Here is a 24,001-nt window from a genome sequence, read left to right on the forward strand (position 1 = left end):
CCAAGGGAGCAACGCAACTGAAAACCAGAGCAGGGTGAGCACAGGGCAATTGGGCCTGACCTGCACCCTGTTGGCTGTCCTGCTTCCCTGATTCCTGACCCCTACTTTAAGATGCTCAGACTCCAGGCAACTTAGGGGCATGCCAGAAATCAGGGAATTGCTTGCTACATGCCATTTCACATCCCTCAGTCAGCTTGGCTGAGGCTGATCCAGTTTTGTGCCTCCGTTTGCCATGTAAATCGCAGCCATGGCATCTTGCTGACACAAACAGCAAGGGGACTGCTGGCCCTCTGGTTCTGTGCTCTAAACGGGCACAGATCATCGGCCAGCCTTGCTTTTCCTATCTGCTAAACAAATCTCCCCCATTACACATGTGCAGCAGACTGTAATTAAGACTTGGGAAAGTCTCACGGACCTCACACATTAGGATATGCCTAAAAGCCTCTGCCGAGAGCGCGATGCAATTTGGGAGAACACTATGAGTGCTGTGAAGCCCAGCAAAGCCCAAGCCCTGGCTCTGAGCACACGGTGTGGCCGGCGAGCAGAGCTCACCGGTGCGGAGCTGCTCCGGTGCACAGCGCTCCGCCAGCCCCGCGGCTGCCGGAGAAGGCAGCGGGATGTTCGGAGCGGCCTGCGTGGGGAAGTTGCTCCGCAGCGATGGAGCTGAGCTCTTGGATTTTGGGCAGCATGGAGAGCTGTAGGAGGAGAGCAGCGAGGCAGCAGCGCAGAGAGCTGTTCAGAGGCCACGGAGGTTCACCGGAGCTCTCACTTCATGTGATATCCTCCAGAAACAAAAAGCCCAAGCCCCCAGCAAATATGTATCTCCCTCCCTCAAAGACAGAGACGCTGTAGCCCTGCAACAGAACCTGCAGGGCTGCCTGCAGGACAGTGATTGACTCCCCAGAGCCAGGGGCTGCCGGGAAGCAGGACAGCAGGAAGGTCACGTCCATGCAGGAGGCTCGGGGCTTGCGCCGCAGGCAGATGCTGCCCCGACGGCGCGCGCAGCAGTGCCAGCACCCAAGGGGACGCAGCCCGGGGACCCCGGTGCTGCAGCCTTGTTCCTTCCATTGTTTGCAAAACCTCTGCAGCAACTTGAAAATAAACATTTCACTCCCTACCGCTTTGATCCTTTTCCTTTCAGCAAACAACCCATTTTTGCTCTGTGTTTGGAAGCCAGCTGAAATTAACAGTTTTGCTTTAATTTCTCACTTGAGCAACAAATGATCTCAACACTATTCTGGGAGAAGGGGAAAGTAAGAGCAGCTGACCTGTGAGGAACCTGCTCCCAGGGCTGAGTATATAAAACCCTATTTTGCACAAGGCCTATAAAAAGAGTTGCTCTTTATTTGTCTCACGGGGAGGACTGTAGCCAGCAGCTGATGACCTACGCAGCGCTGGCTGGGTTGAAATGGCTAAAATAATCTCGATGATGAGGCAGAGTGGTGGGGCCCTCGGGAGAGAGGAGAGGGGTGTGGGTGTTACTCACGGAGGAGTGGAGAGGCTGGGTGTTCGCTGGCACCTGCCCAGAAGGAACAGCGTGTGCGAGCTCATACAACGATCCCTTGGGATCTCCCCATCCACCTCCTCGAAATGTCCTGCTCTGGCTGCTGATGTCATTAGGGATTTCTTCCCTTTGATTCCGCTCAGCAGCTGACATCATGAGTGCGGGAGGAGGAAGCAATCCAAGGAAAAACACTGAGGCGGCGCACCGGGAAGAAACTTGACTAAGACGCATCTATTTATATCTGACCTGAAATGGGCTTTCTGAATGGGGAGCTGGTCTGCGTGGAGGCTGGATGCGGGCAGAAGGTGCTGTAGTGCTGAGCACAGGCACCCGCTTGCCGGCGGAACGCATGTCCGAGCCACAGGAATGAAGGAAACCCGAGGAATCAGCGAGGTGCTCTCGAGTCCTGGCACGGAGAGGCGGCAGCTGGGGGTGCTTCACGGGCCGTCGTGCTGCAGGCCCATGGAGATCGGTGCTGCCCGCGCGTGCGGGGTCGGTTCCTTGCTGGAGGTGAAGGGGGAGCTCCGGGTCCCTCGCGACTCGCCTGGAGGGTGAGAGGGGACGTCTCGGCGGGGCACCCCGCGGCCTGGCGCCGTTAGTACTGCTCGGAGAAGAAGGAAGCGTGGAGAGCAGAGGGACTGATGCCCTCTCCAGGCGGGGTGCAGCTGCCGTCCTCAGAGTGTTCTGACAGCTCCCCGTATTCACTGTTGTAAAAAGTCTGGCCTCCCACCTGGGAGCCATACGACGGCTGACACCTGCCCTGCAGGTCCGACTGTTCCCCTGACAGCTCCGCAGTTCGGCTGGGCCCTTTACTGCTGCAAGGGAGAGAGACGCAGAAGGTGAAGCCTGAGCCCTGCAAAGTTTCTGCCTGGCCTAGAGGGGTCCCAATGTCAGGAGACATCATCTGCTCACGGCAGAGACAGGGTCAGGAATGAACCTACCTACACCTCCACCTCGAAGCACAGCACAAGTTTCACTTAGGTAACTAAGCACAACCCACATATGTTGTGAAAAATCTGTACATAGCCCTGCACTGGAGTTACGTGAGCTCATTTGGATGCCCCTGGGAAGCCCGGTGAAGGGTTGGGAACCCAAGGAACAGGGAGCAACAAGAGCCATTGCCTGAATTGCTCCTAGATCTAGTACCTGACAGGAGTAACAGAAGTTGACGCAGACCCACAGCCCAGATGGGGGAAGATGATGGAGAGGACATGGAAGGAAAGGAGCAACTCCCTCCCAATGCCTGCCAAAACCAGCTCATTGGCAGCAAGCCACAGGGGTGGCAACAAGGGTACATTCAAGGGGAGATTTGGGAGAAGCAGTGTTTACTGGGAGACACGATGTCGGGTGGCCCCCAGTGTAGGAGACAACGGGAAGGTGCCTTAGGGAGGAAAGGGCAAGAAGCAGGAGATGGTCTGATGCAACAGCAGATGTGGGCAAAGACAAAGACCAGCTTGAACAATGTGGGAAAGAGAAGGTGAGGAAGAGGCGTGGGACCCCAGCTAATGACTGGCCTTGTCTGTGCACGAGCTGACCCGGCTCGCTCAACCCACTGTCACCGGGATGAGGTTGCAGCCTGCTCTGGCACCAAGCAGAAATGAGGGGAACAGGTTATTAGAGAGGCTTCAAACCATGATGCTAAACACCCCTGGCCCCTGAGCACTGTCAGAGCAACCTGCTGGACTCGGTCCCTCTACAACGTGCAACAGGGCTAGAGCCAAACTAATAGGGTTGGGGGAACCCCAGGGAGGTGGCAGCCACATGGCTTCATTCTTTCCACCTGCTACCTTTGAACAAGCCCTGATAGACTTCACTGGAGGATGCCAGAAGGTAACAAAAACCCTAGTAACACCACCACTCCAGTATGCCTTAGTGGACGTGTTCCATAAGGAACATGTTTTGGTTGAATGGGCACAGTTTATGTCTTGAAAGCCTAGGAAGCAGTACGGGCAAGTCCAGCTTTGCCTCTCATTAATGTGTATGCAGAGTCCACGGCGCTGTGCTGAGAGCCCCGTGAGGCCCAACCTAACACCATGAGCTGCTTCCCACTGCCTTTGGCAGCAGGGAGGTCTGAGGGGCCAGACTTAAGGAGTACCTGAATCCACCTTCTTTTCTGTGTCGGTTTTCTATCCTCTCAAATTCCTCAGATGCCAGAACCATCCCACTGTCTGTCTGATTGTCCTGGAAGGAAGCAACAGGAGTTATCAGCAACATCCCTGTCGACTGATGAGACTGGGAAGGGAGGTTGAATCATTCATTCAAAGCAATGGAATCATTCAGACTAGATCATGCATGTCTGAGATGGGAAAAGGACATAAGGGCATTTTGCCAGCATGCTTCATGGTCTTGCTGGAACTGGTTTTCTTACATGCCTTCTGCAAAGCAGCACATACAAAGGTAGGATTTGTGCATTCAGTTCAGTGTTTCCTTAGGGGAAAAGAAATGATCCCTGCTGCAAGAAGTGGGATGTAAGAGGAGATTTTTCTCTGATACTATGGTTTTGCCACTGGCAGAGATATAAGTACCAGCCCAGTTCACAGAGGCTGGGAGGGCCCCCCAAGCGCTGCTGTGTGGGTCAGGACAGGGGAGCTCCAGGTGCAGACAAGCACTCTGGTTTTACCTAGTTCTATGTGGATTTTGGTAGGCTTAACCAGGCTGTGTTTACAGATCTGAGCAGGGTGATGAACATCCGCCTCACTGAGGTCCTTTTTAGGCCTCGCTTGCAGATCTAACCTCCCTATTTCACGCTCAGACAGTACAAACTGTGCTATAAAGAAACCCTTATATGCCAGGTGGAGACATGAATGTGCACAGGACTGGACAGGAATGACATGGACAGGCTGACATTTGATAGGGATGGTATTCCTTCCACAATCTTAACAGCAAGGTGCCAGGAAACAAGTGAACATTTCTTTGTGTCCTGCTCAGTCCCACTCAGCTGCTACTCACCGGGTGTGCCTTGTACATCGTGTGTGTCATGGGAAACTCTTCAAATGTCTTTATCCTGGACGGACACCTGATCTGATTTCCTCCCGTCAAGCAACCAGGGAACGAGACGCAGTTGTAATATCTACCAACAGAAATGCACTGTATTCAGTAAAACCAATAAAGGCAGTTTCTAGAGCTGGGCACAAACAGGAGCTGAACCCAGGCATCCCTCACAGCAACTAGTGTATGCAGGGATGTGCATGACCCACAGGATGGGTTTTTGGAGGAGAATGGGCTCGCTTGAGGCCTTTGCACCCATAATCCTGCATGGGAAGTTCCCAAACAAATTTCCCAGTTGACTCTGTCCTCTGCTTACCCATAGACAGGGCTGTTGACACACTCCTGGACAGCCAGGATAAGTGTAGGGCAAGAAATCTGCACTGCTGGCGTGCATTACCCAAACTGCAAAGGTAAGTAATGTCTTACAGATCTGAAGCGTCACTGTGCCACAGCTCCCAGCAGCCTAGAAGCCTCGGCCTAATTGTTCGGGTTGTTTAGAACAGACAAGGTAAAGCCCTTGCTCTAGCAGAGGCTCAGCTGACATATTCCTTCCTCATCTGCCTAATGGGCTGCAAAGCTTTAGTGGGATGTGATGCTCAGGCAGTGCAGCTGGAGGCAGGAGGATTGTCATAGCCTCAGACATCAGGTATTCCTGCTCATCAGTAAAGTGTATAAAAGCAATAAGCTGTGGCATAAATGTTTGACTCAGACCTGTTCTCACTGCTGGTTTGTCCCTGTATCCCTCAGGCAGCCCTCCTGGCTGCCTGCGGGGCTCTCAGCCCTTTCCAGGGGGATTCACCTTGCTGCTAGACTGTGGCAGCGTATCCTCATGTCAAAGTCCTCTTCATCTGAGTTTTGCTGCACAGAGGAAGGCACCTGGGAGAAACCATCATCTTCCGAGCTGTGGGAGTCGTTCAGCGGGATGTAATCTTTTCCTTCCTGGTAGGAGGAAGAGTGAGTGGCTTTACAAGAAGGGGAGGAACCCGCAGGAAAGGGCTCTGCAAACAGAAGCTGTCAGAAGTGGGGAGCAATATTCCTATTATATGCCTTCTATTTCTCTGGGACAAAATATCCACCTGGAGATTTCAGTGCCTTTTGCATTAAGAGGCTGCAAGGGCTGCAGGTGTGTGAGGGGTGTGAACAGGAAGGCAACCAAGTCCTACAGCACCCGCAGTTCTCCAGCATCCCCAGCTGGCCTGTGCGTTAGTGTCACGACACGTGGACGGAGCGCCGTGCTCCAGAGGCCCATCCCTGTGCCCGGGCTGTGCATGTGCTGCACAGCGGGGTGGATGGGACACTACTGATATTTAAGCATTTAGCTGTCATATTCTAAGCCAGAACACCAGAACATTTTTTTAAAAAAAGGGACAAAATCAGAGCAGCACACTCACTGCTGTTAAAAGTGCTGGTCAGTTACCACATGACAGTAATTAGTAACATTTTCAGAGAAATCTGTACATCTGACTGCCTGTAACAGCACAGTTGCTTGGTTCACATGGCCCTGACATTTAGATCTGAAGATAGAGTTTTAGCCAGCCTGGTGAAGTTCTGGTTTTCATAACGCTGTTGCAAGGGAGGCAGAAGTGCCAGGGCCTTGAGTCAGCTGAAAAAATTCAGATAATCATCAGGGGATTAGGATGGAAATACTGGAATGACGACTGAGAGGACACCCGCCCTGCAAGCAGTGGAGCTGTATTAGGATGCAGTAAAAGGGCTGCTGCAGAAAAGGTCTCTCCAGTACCGCAGGGGCACAGACATTTTTGTTCCCTGGAATCTTGCATTATCTCCTGACCTATGTCAAGGGGAGCTACCAGTGCAGGAAGGAGGAGCTGTCTGGACCTGAGCAGTGGGTACAGAGAGGTTTTCACCTGCTGGACGTTTTCCTGAAGCAGATTTCCCAGGATCTCTACTAGGTCAGAGAAAGTTGGTCGCTCCTTGGGATCCCCGTGCCAACAGCTCAGCATGATCCGGTAACTGCCAAGAAGAGATGGTGGTTGTATGTGTGGAGCAGAACCCAGCCCCGTCCCACACAGGGGACAGAGCATTGCTCTGCTGGGAAGGAAACCTTGCTCCCTAGCACATTGGACATGATTCTAGATAGCCCCGGGCCTGGATTTGAGCCCATTGACTTGCCCTGCAGGCAGCTGCCTGGAGAATAAAAAGGAAGTGTTGCCTTGTTCCCCCCACTGTCTGAAAGGACTTTCCATCCAACAGCGGGGCTTGCTCTGACTCACACGAGGACGCAGGAGGTTTTGGACTCACATTTCCGCTGTGGCGTACTCTGGGGCTCTCATCCTGGTACCGTCCTTGAGTCTCTGGCAGAACTCCTCGTTGATCTGGACTCCAGGGTATGGAGATGCCCCTAAAGGAGGTCCGCAAGGGGTGAAGGGGACGGAGGATTAGATGCACCATCAAAAACCAGCCCGTCTCCTGAGGCTGCTGAAGTGCTGGGAGATGCAGCCTGGGTGCTGCTGGACACAGGCCCCTCTGCCACGGCCAGGAGGCCACCCCTGCCTTCCTGGCTGCCCTCCCCTGCGTTTGGGGAGAAGGCAGCCTCTACATTTGTTTAGCCCATGTTGGTGTCTCCTCCTGCACACCCACTCACTGAGCCGCTACATGGGAATAGCAGCTTTGCCTTCCCTGGCAGTGTGTGGACTTCGTTAGCACTCACCTAGTGAGAAGATTTCCCAGAGGAGGACTCCAAAGGACCAGACATCACTCTGGGTAGTGTAGACCTTGTCAAAGATGCTCTCTGGGGCCATCCACTTCAGTGGGAGACGAGCCTGCAGGAGGAAGAGGTGAGACCTGGGTGTTCGGTGAGGGGATATAGCCTAGGGCAGAGCTGCTGGGATCCATGGGAGGGAGGCAAGGAAGTGGACCTGGAAGCCCTCCATGTAGGAAAAGATGTTTGATTAGGCCAGTGGGAGAGACTGAGATGCTAAGGGCTGGTCACTGAAAGGGAGGGAATGGAGAGAACAAGGGAAAAAAGAGGAAAGATAATAAAGAAGAGTGAGCTAATGACGGGCTGAGTGACAGGAAGGAGACAGAAGCCAGGTCCTGGAGGAGGACTGCACAACCATCCCAACAGAGCCTGGTCCCAACCACACAGTGGTTACACCCATCCCTTCCCATTTCCTTTTTCTTAGATTATTCCAGTCCCAGGATAGTTCATGAGCAGTTATCAGAGGCCTAGTCTATACAGGGTTTGAGGAGATGGCACTCACACTGCCTTTCCTGACATAGTCAGGGTCCTTGTAGATGTCCCGGGCCAGGCCGAAGTCGCAGATCTTTACCACGTTGTTCTCTGACAGCAGGATATTGCGAGCAGCTAGATCTCTGTGGATGCACTGAGGGCACACAAAGAGGACAGGGGCAAGATCAGAGGGACAGGAACCACTATGACAAAACGCAGAGCTCTCTCCTCCCCTTGTGGACCTTAGCTATAATGGAGGAATGATGGAGGAGGGAAGGAGCTAAAGACAAAAACCAAAACAGGAGATAACTAAAGAGGAGATGAAAAGCAGGAGAACAGAGTTCCTGCCTTTTTCTTGCCACAGATTTCCTGAGTGACATGAGACAGATCACTGAATCTCTCTATGTGTCATCTCTAAATCAGCCACAAGCAGCTCTCTTGTGTGCAGGGTTTTGTGGCAATAATCAGTAGCCATGAAGCACACACAGCAACACCAGAGATGGAAAAGGCCAGGCAGAGAGACTGGCTACCATGTATATCTGTATATGTGTGTATGTGTGTACTCCAAGGCTCTGTAGTTACAGCAACAGTCCACACCAAGCTTCCTCTGCTCAGGTGGGCACACAGGGAGATGAGCAAGGAAAAAGGGTGGACTCACCTTTCGGGATGCCAGGAACTCCATGCCACGTGCTACCTGGAAGCTGTAGCAAATCAGGTCTTCCATAGTCAAGGGACTTTGCCACAAATCATCCACTGTCCAGGAGCACAAGAAAAGAAGGTTGTTAAACAGCAAATTGTCTTTTGTCCTCCTTGCCTCCCTCCAGGACTGCAGGACAAAACTAGGCTCTTGGTGGGATACAGCTACTTCCTGGTGCTACCTGGAGTAAGAGCTAAGCAGGGCTGTTCTGGCAGAAAGGACATGGCAGAAAAAAGCTGCTGATGTGAGAGGAGAACAATTCCAGCCTCCAAAAGACCTCACAGTCAGATGGAGGTGTGGGGAGCAGGGCTGGAAGGGGTTTTAAGATCAGCTCATTCACTTTTTGCCATAGGGAGGATCCATTCCTTGTCTCTGCTCCCTTTAGGCTAAAAAATCCACAGAACTTAATCCTCCCTTCTAGAATTTCTAGATCTCTCATGATCCTTCTTGTCCTAGCTCTGCTTTCACTAGCTGGTCTCCATCCTCTCAAAGGACATACCCAGCCCTGGTACCCACAACCAAGTGATGAAAGGCAGGTTTCTGAAGGGACCATATTCATCAACACTGTCTATAGGCTGGTGTGATGCACCCGGGGACTGTCATATTAGCCCTCTGTGTATGCAGGACATGCTGTAATAAAAGGTCTGTCCCAGTCCTGGAGAACAGGCTCTATAAGAGCCAACAGTTGAACACGACGGCCCTGTTGAGGGAGCTGCCGCACAGCTGTGGAGCCGTCAGTGCTCACATTCATGCCCTGCTCAGGGCTGGCTGAGCGTGGCAGTCGTTCAGCAGGACAGAGGAGCTGCCGCCAGGCCAGGGCGTTACCTTCCTGGATGGGCTGTGCTGGGTGGCTCTTGTGCATCAGCAGGCGGCTGAAGATAGCGCTGTCGCTGGTCCCCGAGCGGCTCCTCCGGTCTGCCCTCACCGCCTCCACGATGGACTGAACCTGGATGCGCAGCCTGGGTGACTTCTCCTGGCAAAGAGACCAAGACAGAAACCTCAGCAGGTTCCATGAGCTAAATGGTCTTGTCCTGCTGTTAGCCTGTAATCCTGGCCTGGAAGCACCTATCGACCACTGCAGAAAGAAATTACTCCCCTGATGCTGCAGATGAAGCAAGATCACTTTTTGGAGCTGACCTGCTGCTAGACAGGGGATATCTTTGTCCCACTTACAGATAATGTTCTGAACCACACATCTTCCTTCCCTAACCATGGGGCAGGTCCCTAGGGACAAAGGAGGCTACCTACTCTATAAGGACTGAATCCTTCCCTCTTGGTCCGCAGGTAGTTGGAGAGGTTTCCATACTTGCAGAACTCGACGATAACCATTAGTGGTCCTGAAAAACAAGGACCGAAGGAAGCAGTAAGGACTTGGGGTGGTCAGAAGCTGACACGGCACCTGCCCAAAGCACCGATCTTCATAAGCAGGCGCAGCCCCTCGCCCTGGGTTATTTACCATTGGGTTTGGTGCAGGCGCCCAGCAAATTCACCACGTTGAGGTGATTCCCGATGTGAATGAGGATCTTCAGCTCTGACATCAGTGCCTTGTGCTCACTTGCAGTAGCTCCCTCTGGAAACACACAGAGCAGGTCAGGACTCCTCCTTACAGCCCTTTCAGCCCACCTCATCACCCTTCTTCTCTTAACACACACCATAATGGTGTTTGTTAATGCAGTTCTCCCTGGGCAGGCTGTGACCCTGAAGCCTTTGCTATTTATTATATATATCCCTGTGAAATGTCAGGGCCTTGACTGGAGTTCCTTGGATCCCTAACTGCAATGTGTGGCATGGTCCCTGTATGGCAGCAGGGAGCTGCTGCAAAGGAAAACATGAGTCCAACAAACTTCTGCTCGTGGCAGTTATGCATAGAAAAGCTCCCTTGAAGCTTACATACAGCTGCACATGTGTTTGAATCTCTTCCCTTTTGGCCTCCAAACAGTTAACGAGCCATAAAAATCACTAGCCATAAAGCCATAAACATTTGAAAGAAAATCAGAAACAAAAGGCATCTGAATCTTAGGATTACGACTGAAGATAGAAGTTATTTCACCTCAACTCCAGAAGATGATCGCCTTCTAATTCCCCTCCTACACAAAACATACAGCACTGTGCCCCCGCCAGTTCTCTCTCCTACATTTCCTCTCCAAGTGCCTAACTCACCCCAACCTTTGCTCCTTTATAGGTATTCCATCTGTGAGACTGCCTAGTGCTGCCCTGTGGCTGTCTCACCCTCGATGCATTCTCCATTTTTATATGCCTTTGATATATTTCTCCGTTTCTTCCCTCTGCCTTTTACCACACTTGGGAGTTTTCACATTTAGTCTGAGAGAGACAGAAAGACCTTCTTCAAGAGCCATGGCTCACAGGGCTGTGGAAAACCTTGCACAGCCAGGCTCCCCTCTGCACCAGCTGCACAGACTGTGTGTGCACCTGTAACAGCAAATGCTGCTGAGATGAGCCATGAATCCATTTCCATCCTCAAGTTCCTGCTGGCCAGGGACTGCCTTGGCATTTTATTGGGTGCCAAATTAAGGGACGATGTTCTGGGTGTCTGTTTGAATGTGTGGCCATAAGAGCTTAAGACCCCAGTCCTGGAATGAACAGGCTTTGGGTGCAAAGCCACGTCAGCCCTCCTGAGTTCAAGAACTACAACCTATTTCCTTGCCCAGCTCTGAACGCAGCCCATAAACATGAAATACAGCCACATTCAAAAGAGGGCGAGGAGCAGCAGCACCTCCCTGCGCCTGCCAAAGCAGTGCTCTGCATTCTTGTTCTTCCTCTGACAAAGATCTTACTCTCTGCTGCTCTAGACAGCTACATTCCCTTGAAAGCCTGGCCACGAGCCTTCCTGCCTGCTCTGCGTTGCCTCCCAGCGCGCAGACTGGGGCTAAAGCATCCATGAGAAGAGGCCAAGAGAACCAACTGTGTCAGGGGCCAAGAAGCCATTCATTAAAATGCTGGCTCCAGCTCCTCTCCCCTTGGCTCAGGCGGGAGCACACAGCAGTGACTGGGGGAGATAAGATATTCAGTAAGGCCCTGGATTTTTTTTTTTCCTCCAAGAGACAAATATTAATGAGGTTGATAGATATTGTGGAGCAGATGCTGTGTGCATGGACTGCCTATCCTGCCTCCACGTCCACATACCTTTCAGCATTTTGACTGCTACAGTCTCGCAGCTGTTACTTTTATTGATCCCAAATGCTGATGCTTCCACCACCTTCCCAAAGGCACCGTGACCCAGGACTTTACCTATGGGCAAGGAGAGAGGCAGTGTGAAGGCAGGCAGGTGCAGTGCAAGGAGAATGGGACAAAAACAAAAACGCCAACAGGAAACCATGGAGAGAAGAAAGAGAAAGAGTCATAAAGGAAAAGGAAGGAGCGCAACGTGTGCCCTTCCCAGGTGGCTGCTTGCTCTGCTGGTGAGAATAGGAGAAAAGCCAAGGGGAGGAACTGGGACAGAGCTGGCATGGACAAAGCAGAGGAAGGAAACAGTCTGCAGAGGTGAGGGGCTGTTTGTCGCCCTCGAGCAGAGAAGGGCAAGCGTGACAGCTTGCAGCAGGACTGCCAGGGCTAGCATCACTTCTCCGGGCCTCAGAGGTTGTCCACAGCCCTCCGAACTCTCCCAGAGGGCAGGGGGTGCAGGTGGGTGTCTTGGGGTAACAAATTCATTCCTGGTCCTCATTTCTGGAGGGCAGCTGCTGAACATAGGGTACCTGCTGTGGGCTGAGCAGATTGGTCCAGTCCAGGCTGACAGAGAACACAAGGATGTGTTTTAACACATGCCCAGAAGTCTTCTGATCCCAGGGACACCTACATGCATATGCCCAGAGAGTCTGGATTTACAGCTGGCTCAGACTTGCATTTACAAGGTAGAGGAGCCAGACTCAGACCCAAGCAGAGCTGAGTGGCAAGGACAGCCTGGAGAAGCAGCCTGGAAGCCTGAAGCACAAGGAAGGCAGCAAATACACAGAGGGATGCAAGGAAGCTGGAGGGTGAGTTTGGAGAGTGGTTGCAGCGCACGGAGAGCAGGGATGAGGCCCCAGCTCACCTAGGCGCAGGCGATCCCGTGGGAATTCCCACTTGCTGGAATCGTAGGGCAGATATTCGCACTGCTCCTCCAGCGGCACCTCGCCGGGGTCCATGATGATGGAGAGGTAGCCGGTCTTGATGTCCGCGTGGGCAGGCTGCAGGAATCAGCAAGCACGGAGGGTGAAGACACACATTCCTTGCACCAGGTGCAAGCTCCCATTGGGTTCTTTTACCTGCCTTAACCTGCTTCCCCTGTTCCCTCTTGTGACCCTGTGCTTGGCAGTGAGGTCATTGGGAGCAGGACTCAGCAACCTCCCCTTGGTGGATACTAATGGGAGGCCACTGAGGCAAAGGTGCCCTAGGCCCCTGGGGCAAATCAGCTACATACCCTTTTGATGTTACAGAAAATGAGGATGAGGAGGATCCAGAAGAAAACAGCGATGACCCCAGTCCCAATCAAGATCACAATTTCCACGTTGGTCTTGTCATCAGAGCCTGTGGGACAGGAGGGAAACTGCAGCCACACAGAGACGCCTGTTCCCTGCCCCAGCTCAGCCACCCCTCACGTGTGGAGACCCCAGGGAGGTGCCTCTCCCCTTGCAGAGACATCTCTCTCTGAAGAAAGCAGGGTTGAGGGATACTGCCAGAGCTAGACGTGCCCTAGGCTATCTGCAGAGCCTCCTGTGACAGCACTGTGTCACCAGTGAGGCTGAGGGGCTGCCACTGCCCTCCCACTCCCCACAGAGGGAAGAGTGACGGGCCCTTGGCCGCACTCCTGCTCGAAAGGGCTCATCCCCGGGGTGTTGCTGGTACCTTCCACAGAGACGCTGGCCGAGGAGTTCACACAGCCCTTGGCGTTGCAGACGCTGCAAAGGTAGAGGCCAGCGTCCTCCTCCCGCACCCTCTGGATGCTCAGCCTCTGGTTGAAGTCTGCCAGGTCGATCCCTGCAAGGCACAGAGGGTGATGGGCTCAGCGTGAGGGGTCTCTCACAAGGAGATAGGCCATTAGTAGATTAGACACGTTCAGGCTTAAAGCAAAGCTCTTGTTTTTTTGCTTGGTTCATTTGGGGTTATGGGAAGCCTAGAATGAAATTGCACCAGCTGGTAGAGAGTCTTCTCTGTGGCCTGATGGCCCTGGGGCTATCCCAGAGGGGCCTTCCCCAGGCAGCACATGGAGTGAGGGATTCCCCTCGCAGGATGCTGGATGGGGCACTGTGCTCAGGTCATCCAGGTGGTGCAACAAGCACTGCTTCAGCTTCTTCCCCTCTGTAATGCTTTGGATCCTTCCCATGTTCCTTTTGTGGGATCTAAGTTAGCAGAGATGCCAGGCTGAGAGTGCAGAGATGAATGACGCATCCCTCTTTGCTCTCCAGCTGAACGCACAGATAGTGCTGAGCCAGCCCCTCGGGCATGGACTTGGCCAGGGACAGTGCACAACCAGGGCAGAACATGACTAAAACCAGAGTTCTGCCAGCTCAGAGAACAGGTGCCTTTGCTAGGGCACAGCAGCTCCCAGAACCCAGCAGCATCCACCTCTCCGGCCTCTGGATGCGAAGCCCTGTCTTTGATTCACCCCCCAGCCCACTGTACCTGACACTTCTTCCACCAGCTTCTCGTCTTTGTACCAGCTGATGTCGGGAATGTGGTTGCCATCCACCTTACAGCGCATCTCTATGGAGTCACTGACATTCACCCAAATGTCTGTCAGGTTCTGCTTGAGGCGGGGGATCTCCAGGGCTGGAGCAGCAAGAGGAGAAAGAGAAAATGGAAATGCATTGATTGGATGAACAGTTGTGCTCCTAAGGAATTTTGGGTCTCTAACTGCTGCTGGCAGGTGTCTCGGGAAGCGGGTGCCCTGCCTTTGCCACCTTGACTTTAGCTTGCTTGTGGGGCTTCCCTCGAAGATGGCCTGGGAAGCAGGAACCCCCCTCTCCTCCAGCACCCCTGAGCACCCTCACCTTGCACGGAGATGTATTTCTTGTGGCAGTGCTTCTCCCGGGTCTTCCGGTTCTGCACCTCGCACACGTAGTCGCCCTCCTCGCCCAGGGAGATGTTGGGGATGGTGAGCAGCAAGGTCGCGTCGTTGGAGTCCGGCTGGAAACGCAGCTCCCCCTGCATTTTGGTGGCGTAGTGGTGGACGTTCTTGCAGTCCAGCACCAAGGGGTTGCCCTCCTCATCATGGAGCTTGGAGAGGTTCAGACGATACCACTGCAGGTTCTCATAAGTGTAGTTGTCTGCGTTGCAGCTCAGCTGTAGGTCCTGCCCTTCTATGGGCTCTTCTGAGGGCTGGGATTCAATCTCAAACCCATCTGGAATGGCTTTCAGGAAGAAAATGAATTTGGATGAAATTTCTAAGCTCAGCTGCCAGACAGAATGAAATTTCCTCCTTGAACCCAGTTCTCTGGCTTCCCAGAGACCCCCTATTTTCAGCCAAAGCAAAGAAAACCATCCTAGAGCAGAACTGTCCCACGGAAACTGCCAGCAACTGACAGCTCACACTCAGTGGGGTGCTAGGGGATGTGCTAAAGTCCTGGTGTCAAATTAAGACAGAGTCACAAATGAAACAAGGACAGAAGGTCTGAATTTGGCTGTTTCTTGTTCTTAGTTCACACACAGGGGTCTGGATTTCTTCCAGCAGTAACTGTACACACATTTGCACGTACAGGCAGTCCTAGAGCTGAGGTGGACAACTGCACATGTGGAGTGTTATTGGAGCAGCAGTCGTGGATGCTCATCTTCCTCCACAAGGACTGGTGGCAGCATGGATATTACCCCTCGCCTGGGTAAGGAGCCCGGGATGCTGGAGCCCTTGCATGAAGATAAGGCTCTGTTCTCAGATATCTCAGGCTCTAGGCAGCCTGCTGTGCCCCTGCTAGGCTCCCCGTCCTTGGTGCACAGGGGTGGGCTCCCCTCGGGGCAGGTCCTCCTGGCAGAAAGCTCCTGCACGGCCCCATACGGTCCGTGACTGCAGGCACCGCTGCTGGGCTCCAGCTTGCACAAACTGGGCCTCCTTCCAGTGCCAAAATCTCCTGGGGACCCGATGGGGAGGGGGATGCCTGGGGCCATCAGGACCCTGCTTGGGAGCGGGTCAGGCAGTGCCACTAGAGGATGCTCTTGGACCAGGCACATCCCCAGCCCCGACATCACCTGGAGCAGCAGGACCCAGCTAGGGCTCTCAGAGCCCGGGAAGCCTCTGTTCACACCAGCCCTGGCATCCCGCAGGGCTCCAGCCTCCTGCAGCTCCGCAGGGCTCCGGGGCGGCTCTGCTCGCCTGCAGCCTCCCCAGGCTGCACTTAGAGTGATACGGTGGGTGCATTTAGGCAGACAAAGAGGGAGGGGGTCTCTGCAGTACTTACTGGTCACGTAGAAGTAGATGAGCCGCTCATCTCGACCCACTTTATTTGAGGCAATGCACTTGTACATGGCGGAGACGTTGGCCTCCTGGATGGCCAGTTTGCTGACTGTCTGATGGGGGAAGAGCAGCAGAATCAGTTAAGGAGAGTGAGAGGGAAGAAAAGCAGGAATTTTCGCTGCCCTCTGATGGCAAAGCATGCAGCAAGCCCTGCCCAGAGGGCAGCTGCACAGGGGAAGGATTGTGACCTTCCACAGGGGCTTAGCCATGTGTTAGCACTTCTTTTATGTATAACGGGAAATCAGACCTGAAAAAGCATCCCAGCTTCCACCATTTCACCATCAGCATCTTCCCCCTTTATATTCCAAGGGTTCATAGGCACAGTCCTGAAAGCTTCCTTCTCCCTCCTTCCAACAGCAAGACATGACTAAGATCAGGGGAGAGCCGGGCCGCTGTCTGGGATCGCGGCCCCGGAGACGCCGCCTCCGGCTAAGCCGGGAAAGGCGGCTGGGGAGCAGGCTCCTCTCCTCCTGCCCGGCGCTGCCGGCGTGCGGCACGCGCTCCCCTTAGAGGAGAACTGTGGAGTGAAGCACAGGTTTCTCCCCTGCCCCGTTCAAATCACAGGACAGTTACGTGCAAAATTTCCTCTAATGAGACGTGTAAAATGCAAAAAATGCAGTTCCTATAAAGGAAGCATTTTGCCTTTACTATTCATTCCCCACTCTTGGGGATGCATTTTAGTTCCAAGCAGCAATGTAATAAGTTGTGTTAATCAGAAAGAGCAGTCGTTTATTCAGTGCATATTCAATACAGCTGAACTGACCCCACAGGCACTTTTTTTTTTGCTGCCTTTCCTGTTCTTGGGGATTTTCATTTTGATCAGCCCTGTCATGTCCAAGCTGGGAGTTATGCATTTGACACCGTCCTGCTGTCCGTGGTGCACTGCTGTGCACTGCATGTACTGTGGCTCATTCTGACCTTCCCAGGATAAAACCAGAGACTTGTAAGGTAAGACAAGCAGAAAGGAAAGGGTCAGAGGAGATTTGAGAACAGTGTCTCACAGCAAGCAGAACAACTCTCTTTCTCCCCGAGCTCTGGCAATCTTGGGCTGCACAGCCCAAGCTGGATGCCAGCAGTTACACCCAGGCAGACAGGGAGTGAGAAGGACATGGCTGAGGAAGCCAAGGAAGAATGGGGATAAGGGAAAGAGCCCGTGGGGCAGATGAGTCACACGTGGTGGGGAGCACAGGGGCAGTGAGCTCTCCAAAGCCCTGCTCACCTCCCCAGCACAGATCCCCGCTTCCCTCTCCAGCTGCCCTGGAAGCAGCAGCATCAGCTCCTGCCACCCTTCTGGCATAGCAACGAACTCCCGGCCGGGGCCGTGTAACGGGAAGCGACTTTGGAGGTGTGTAGGAAAACAGGAACTGACTTTAGGAAATGGGGGGCCGTTTGTTTGCTCTGCATCCCCCTGTGAGCGGCCGGTGCCTGACACGAGCCGGGAACAGGAACCCCGCCGTGGCGGAGGGCGCAGGGCTGACGCTCGGGGCTAGCGGCGAGGCAGAAACAGGCAGTGAGCGGTGCCTGGGTGTCCGCGGGTCACACGCGGGAACGAGGGAGCGATGTCCCTTCCGGAGAGGAAGCGCGGGGACGGTGGGACGGGCTCGCACTCGCATACCTGCAGTGCGGGCGCCAGCATTCGGAATCCACCAACCCTCGCCCTGCTGGGGCACGGGCGGCTAGATGAAGTGTCCCAGCACAACCACCCTCGCCCTGCTGGGGCACGGGACGCTAGATGAAGTGTCCCAGCACAACCAGGCGTGCTCCTGAGGCCAGAGATTTCCTGAGCAGCCTGTGGCTCCCGTTGCCCCTTTCTGAGTGGCCCTGCAGGGTTTGACTGGCCTCTCCAAAGTCGTTCAAGCAGGAGCCCTCGGGAAGGGCCATGGGAGCCCCCAGAGTGGAGCACGAGTGTTCCCTGCCTCTTCCCCAGCCCGGTGCCCCAGGTCCAGCAGGGATTGGGACAGCCAGATCAGCACGAGCTCCGCTCCGCAGGCAGCACCAGCAGGAGCCTCTCTGCACACAGGGCAGCTTCTCAAAGACAAGAGCTCTCCCCTGTGCTGGGGCTTGTACTGCCTGGCACTGCCGGGTCCAGGGCTGGCAATGGCCAGGCCCTGCTTTACTTTTAAGCTGAGGTGTGAAGCCCTTTCCCAATCTGTCTCTGCAGGTCTGGCTTCGTGGCTGCTTTTGCTGACGGATCGTGACGGACCCCAGCAAGGGCTCTGGTGTCCAGCTCCCTGCTCCCAGACAGCCACGGGGACGCTGGCTCACCTTGTTCCGTCCTTCCACAAACTCCACCCAGGTGTCAATGCTCTCGATGGGATTCACTGCGTCCTGCTGCGACACATCCTTCCAGTCCTTGCACTCAGGCATCCGGTCCCGCTGATGGCGCCTCGCAGCCCGGTGCCTGCTGTTGCTAATCCATCGGGCAGGGAAAAGGAGACGGAGGAGAGAGATGGAGAGATGGTCAGCTGGGAAGCAAGCCAGCAAAAAACAACTTTTGTGTCTGAGAACTGTTGCCTCTGTTCTCCAACCCTGCAAAATTTCCTGAATCTCCTGGTCACATGGTCCTATGATGCTTTGTAATGGTGCTCTGCAAACACCAGTCAGCCCAAGTGTTCCCATGCCGAAAGGGAAAGTATTTAGATATGGAAACTGAGGCAAAAAAGGCGGGGTTGGTGTCCCAGGCAGAGTCTTTAGCCCCATGCCTGTGGTTTCATCCTTCCCTGATAAGGATGGAGAAAAGCAGAAGTGAAAACCACTCATGTGTGGCCAGGGCAATTCTCTGTGTTGGCTTGCTCAGCAGCAAGGTCTTAAACCCACGCTGGGACCACGAGTCAGGGCTCTCTTGGTCTTGCTGAGTAGAGATGCTCATGGATCCCCACATCTTCAGGGCTGAGCGAGCTGAGCAGGGAGAAGAGTCCAAATCCGTTAGGGAACAGGGACACTGGAGTCTGGGGGCAGTTTCTGACATGCAGGTGAAATGGGAGATGCGGATGGGCTGCCTGGGATGCAGGCTGGGAGCTGCAGAGGTGCCCGGAGCGGGGAGCGCGGGGCGAGGGCTGAGCCCTCGGCATGGCCAGCGCGCCGGCGAGCTGAGTAAACAACAGGAAGCCCGAAAGAAGCCTCCTGTATCCTCCGGAGCTACGCGAGGCAGAGCCACGGCGGCCTTGGGAGACAGTGCTCATAATTCATGGGCCCTGCTGCTTCCTGGCAGGGCCACGGCGCTCGCGTGTGACAAGGAATGAGCTGGTGGCCTCAGCTCAGCCAGGGCCGGCCGGGGCTGCACGAGCCGCTCTCTGGGCACGGTGCCAGCGCAACCCCGTGGAATCTCTTTTCCCCCTCCCTGCAAGACCCCAGCTAAAAGGCCACCATAGCCCTGCCTGGTGCTCCGCACGCTGCAGAGTGGCCAGGTGCTGGCAGCAGGGTCGGGTCTCCCGGGCTGGCACCTCTTCCCTGCACGCAGCAGCTCCCATCCCTGTCTGAGGGCGCTTCTGCTTTCATCGTCACCCAGCAGAAGGGGAAGAACGAAAAACCAGTGGGATCTCAGGGCAGGAATGGGGAGGATGCTGGCCAAGGAGCTGCGATACCTTCCTCTGCAATTGTGTGGGCTTCCCCACTAGCCTGTGGCAATAATGACAGTCAGCCCCAAAGGCAGCCTGAGGAGGCTACGAGTTTTGCCCTCAGCCATCAGAACCTGCCCTGGCCCCTGCCCTGCAGCCCCCCAGCTTGGAGGGTACCCGGTGCTCTGGAGGGCACAGATGCCCACAGCCTTTCTCCTGGTGGCAGTGGGAGAAGGGACACTTACAGGCTGCGTCGGGAGAACATCCGGCAGGGCATCCACGGCCTCCACTGCCACTGGATCACCTCCGGCGCCGGGATGCCATAGACTGTGCAGGTGAGGGCCTGGGGGCTCCTCCGGGAGTAGATGCTCGGGGAAGAAGCTTCCTTCTCATGGATGCGTGGAGGAACTGCAAGCATCAGAGCAACAGTGTCCGTGACCTGCTTGGCTGCTGCGTCTCCCCAGGCCAGGCACAACCCTCCCTGGGCCCATCTGCAGACAGAGCAGCCACGAAAGCACCGCAGCTCTCAGGGCTGCTCCTATGGAGCTCAGACACACAAGGCAGAGCAGCTTATACTTAGGCAGATCCAAGTGATGCCATTTCTCCTTCCTCTGCAGGACGTCACTGTCTGGATGTTGCATGACTCAAAGCACTGCCTGGCAGCCCCCAGCACACGGCTGCAGGGCTGCACAAATCCCCAAGCAGCGCTGCCCTTCCACCTCTCCTTGAGCTGGCAACTGGATCTCATTTGACAGGGACTGGTTTCTGCCAGGGAAAACTCCCTAGGAGCTGGTGGTCACTCAGAGGACTGCTCCAGCTCCAGGCTCCATGCATGTTGCTGCTTCCCTGCCCTGAAGTCCCCATCAGTCAGCATCACCCTCAGCAACCCCTCAGGTTGTTTCCTCAGCTGGGAAACAACCACTGAGCAAGGGCATTGCCTGCTTCAAAAAGGAACAGAAACTTCAGTGGTCTCAGCCCAGTCCTATGCCCCAGTACCCAGGCCACAAAGAACCAACCTAGATGTAACTGGAGCACCCCTGAGCAATGGTGGTGAAGAAGATGCAGGTACCAGCTGCTTTAGGAAAGCAACAGGGAGGCTCTGCTCTCGGAGCAGCCCGGAGGCCAGGGCCGTGTGTGCCCCTGACCCCATCCCTTACCATTGACGATTAACTGGAGGCTGATGCGCTTCTCCAGCCCCGCCAGCCTGTTCCGCAGAACCAGCGTGTACATCCCGGCGTGCTGCTCCGACACATCCTTGATCTGCATTGAAGATTGAGATTGCTTGGGAATTAGCTTCCCGTCCTTGTACCTGCGGGGAGGCAGAGAGAAGATGCAGCCATGGGGAGGAAGTGTCCCCGTGGCAGCGGGGCAGGGGCTTGCCGGCCCCTGTCACACAGTCAGGGCGCCCTGTGATAGCCCTGAGGACCTCTCTGGAGGGACTCCTGTGCCCTCCCGTGGATCTGCACACTGTCCCCTCGGGATGTGCACTGGGGCTGGGAGGTTGTGTCTCTGCCTGAGCACTGCTGTGCCGTGCAAAGGGCTTGTCGTGGTGTGAGGGAGCCAAGGGCTCCCAGGTGTGGGCTCAGGTGTGGGCACGCAGCATGGCACGGCGCATGGCCTGGGGCTCTCCCTCTGTGTGCCCTGCTGCAGGGATGCAAGCTCCTGTGGGAGCTCTGCTCAACCTTACCACACAGCTCGGAGGTGCAAACCTAACCAGGACCTTTGTAGCTTCTCTCCCAGACTTCACTTCCCCCATCCTAAGGTAGGCTGGTGAGAGCCATTGGGGAAACATCCTGGGGACACGGGCACCCCCTGCACAAATGGGAGAAGGCAACATTTGGGATGATCTTGTCCCCCATGGGACTTAGCAGGGAGGCTAGGCTAAACTTCCCTCCTTGGCAGCGGGATGAAAGAGAGGGGGTGGCTCAGGCCAAGAAAGGTGCGTTACCACTGGAAGTCTGGCGGGGGATAAGCCACGACTTTCACCGGCAGCTTCACGGCTTCATCTCCTGCGGTGGCTTCTATCACTGGCCCTTTCCTCCACTCCACGTTGATGAAAGGCTTTTCTGCAAAAGCCGAGCCGAGCATTGAGAAGAGGAAAGCACAAAGGGACACGTTATCACCAAGCTCTGCCGCTCCCCACAGGGCCAGACAGTGAGGGCCAAGGCCAGCTCAGGTGTCGCATCAGTGCAGACAAAACTGGCTTTTGCCACAGCAACGATGAAGCCAAAATATCTGAAAACCCCTCTTCTCCCCTCTGCCCATATGGCCTTCAGTCCCTCTCCCACATCCCTATTCTCAGCAGACTCTTTCTAGAGCAGAGGGGAAGGGATGGAGGCAGTGGCAAGTAGTGCTGGCCAGGCCAGGCAGGAGCGTTTGGTTGCTGAGAGCCAAAGAGCTGCCTCTGATTTGTCATCGTGAGCCTCTGGTCTTGGGCCAAGCGCTTCCCAAGAGCTCTGGGAATTGCTCTGCTTGCCGGCTCGGCTCTCAAGCCGGCTGCGAGGGCGCAGGAGGGAGCCGTACCGTGCACGATGACGTCGGTGCTCTCCTGCAGCAGCTGGGCGCCGTTGGTGGCCGTGCACGTGTACTTGCCCAGGTCCTGCTGGCTCACGTTCTGCAGGGTGAGGATGCTGGAGAGCTCCGTGTGCGTCTGCAGGGACCGCCGCTCGGGCTCCGTCACTGCCCGCTGTGTCTGGTGGGAGACAGTGGAAGGAAAGGGGTGGAGGTCATACAGAAGGGACAGGACATATAGATGGGCTCTTCAGGCTTGTGCTTCTCACTGCCCAGTGCTCGCCTCTCCCTGTGCATCCCAGGCAGGTGACTCCACCAGTGACTGCCATCCTTGGGGATGGGAAGGCAATGAGCCCTGCAACTGGCAGCATGAGGCTGGGTTGCAGCTCAGCACAGATTTGGCTCCAACCCACAGGCCAGTAACCAGGCTGGGAGCCCTGTAGCTGAATGCAGTGATGACCTGAGAACTTCCCTCTGCAAATATTCACAATAGCTTTCCATTGCTGTGTGGCAAAATGCAGTGGGAAAGGAAACCACATGAATCACTTGCAGGCTCTTGGTAACCAGATCTGTGAGGCTGGGATAGCTCCTGGCAAGAGGAACAGTGAGAGGCCTGGAGGGGATGGCTCGGAAAGGCCGGGTGTTCAATGCACAGCGGGCTCTGTTTGCCTGTACCTGTTTGCCAGGATAAGTCCATTGGAAGCGGACACCGGAGTTGAACTCAGCCCACACTGTGCAGTTGAGGACCAGCTTCTCTCCCACTAGCAGCTCCATGGCTTTCTTGGGGTACAGCTGGATGTCATACAGCTCGCTCCCTGATACACGGATGGCAAGAGAAAGACACTTGTGATCTATTAACTCTTTAAAACTAAATTTGAATTGGAAAGCAGTACAAAAAGCATTAACAACCCGGGAAGTGCAGCTCAGACTGTGCGATCACAGGAGGCCGCGTAGAGCCTGCTACTGCTTGGTGCAGCTCAGCCTGGCGCACAGCAGGGCGTGATGCAGAGTCTGCTGAGCTAAGCCAGGGCCACGATAACCCTGTGAGACATCCCGGGGACACAGAGCTGAGAACTGCAAAGCCGTCCAAACTGCCCCATGTGTGTTCCCAAATCCTCACCTGCTATGTGGATAATGAAGAAATTGGATTTGAAGACCTTCTTGTCGATGACAGTCTCACACTGGACGAACAAGGAGTCTCTGATCAGGTGTGTGGGCACTTGCACCCCCTTCTTGTTGTCCCAGAAAGTGCTTTTCCCATCAGGGTAGATGAGAGAATTTTGCTGGAAAAAAAGCAATGTTTTTCCAAATGAAATGATAAGGTAACACCAATCCCATCCCACCCCTTCTTGGCCTCATGATGGCTAACATGGCCCCTTTGTGGGGTAGAAAGATGCAGCATTAAGCCATGCTGGTCTTCTACCCTCCCACCAGAGTTTGTCATCTAGGAATCGTGGCTGCCTGTACGTCCCACACAGCGAGTGTCACCGTCTGCAGAGCAGGCCAGGGACTTCCAGGAATGGAAACTGATAGTGATAGCTAAGGAAACTGGTGCTGATGTCCCAACCGTAAGCCCCAATAACATGAGTGCTGACCTTGGATAGTGTCCTTCCTGGGCAAGGGAAAGGCCCCTGGTCCCCAGGGTGTCCCTGGAGGCCTTTGTACAATAGAAACACTCATCCTGGAAGGATGTATTTGCATTGTAAAAAAAAAAAAAAAAAAAAGAAAAAAGGGAGAAAACAGGCATGCTGATAATAGAGTTGTTTTTAGCCATCAGCCCCAGTGCTGGAGCCTCCTCCTAGGGATGCTGACCACCTAGACAATTTGTAGATCACAGAGACCAGAGCAAACAGGGGATGCTGTGGGGAAATGGGATTAAAACAAAGTCTTGTTTTGCTTCACAGAGCTCCAGGGAACAGGAGCAAGGCTGGCAGGAAACCCACAGGGTCTGCCCCAGGGACCTGGACAGCCCTGCTCCAACCAGCAAATAAAACGAGGAAGCCAGTGGCTTGTACTTTCCATGGAAAATGTATCCCATGCATTTTCCATTCCTGGCAGTGTCTGTCCTGCTTCCAGTTGGGCAGTTAAAAATGCACAACAAATGCGGTGC

General features: G+C 54.6%; 1 protein-coding gene across 2 annotated transcripts in view; it reads right to left on the reverse strand.

Annotated features, from left to right (window-relative positions):
- Nucleotides 1-1,933: 1,933 nt before the first annotated feature.
- Nucleotides 1,934-24,001, reverse strand: part of FLT4 (fms related receptor tyrosine kinase 4) — a 51,023-nt gene continuing 28,955 nt past the window's right edge. The window contains exons 5-30 of one of the 2 annotated variants that reach the window (XM_088536820.1): nt 23,012-23,174; nt 22,567-22,706; nt 21,904-22,072; nt 21,329-21,446; nt 20,538-20,689; nt 19,626-19,788; nt 18,089-18,233; nt 15,768-15,876; nt 14,370-14,729; nt 14,002-14,148; nt 13,225-13,356; nt 12,800-12,906; nt 12,431-12,566; nt 11,527-11,631; nt 9,839-9,952; nt 9,631-9,719; nt 9,208-9,355; nt 8,344-8,438; nt 7,717-7,839; nt 7,164-7,275; nt 6,755-6,854; nt 6,361-6,466; nt 5,292-5,431; nt 4,454-4,574; nt 3,600-3,685; nt 1,934-2,316 (exon numbers count right to left, since the gene is read on the reverse strand). In XM_088536820.1, the coding sequence (XP_088392946.1) occupies nt 2,100-2,316; nt 3,600-3,685; nt 4,454-4,574; nt 5,292-5,431; nt 6,361-6,466; nt 6,755-6,854; nt 7,164-7,275; nt 7,717-7,839; nt 8,344-8,438; nt 9,208-9,355; nt 9,631-9,719; nt 9,839-9,952; nt 11,527-11,631; nt 12,431-12,566; nt 12,800-12,906; nt 13,225-13,356; nt 14,002-14,148; nt 14,370-14,729; nt 15,768-15,876; nt 18,089-18,233; nt 19,626-19,788; nt 20,538-20,689; nt 21,329-21,446; nt 21,904-22,072; nt 22,567-22,706; nt 23,012-23,174 (3,597 nt within the window). In that variant the 3' untranslated portion in view covers nt 1,934-2,099. Of the gene's footprint in view, nt 2,320-3,599; nt 3,686-4,453; nt 4,575-5,291; nt 5,432-6,360; nt 6,467-6,754; nt 6,855-7,163; nt 7,276-7,716; nt 7,840-8,343; nt 8,439-9,207; nt 9,356-9,630; nt 9,720-9,838; nt 9,953-11,526; nt 11,632-12,430; nt 12,567-12,799; nt 12,907-13,224; nt 13,357-14,001; nt 14,149-14,369; nt 14,730-15,767; nt 15,877-18,088; nt 18,234-19,625; nt 19,789-20,537; nt 20,690-21,328; nt 21,447-21,903; nt 22,073-22,566; nt 22,707-23,011; nt 23,175-24,001 lie in introns of both variants that reach the window. The other variant, XM_088536819.1, reaches the window with a different exon arrangement.

This window comes from Tinamus guttatus, unplaced genomic scaffold (genome assembly GCF_059628265.1).
Source record: "Tinamus guttatus ecotype Peru unplaced genomic scaffold, ASM5962826v1 Tinamus_guttatus_pri_ptg000710l, whole genome shotgun sequence".
Classification (NCBI taxonomy): Eukaryota; Metazoa; Chordata; class Aves; order Tinamiformes; family Tinamidae; genus Tinamus; species Tinamus guttatus.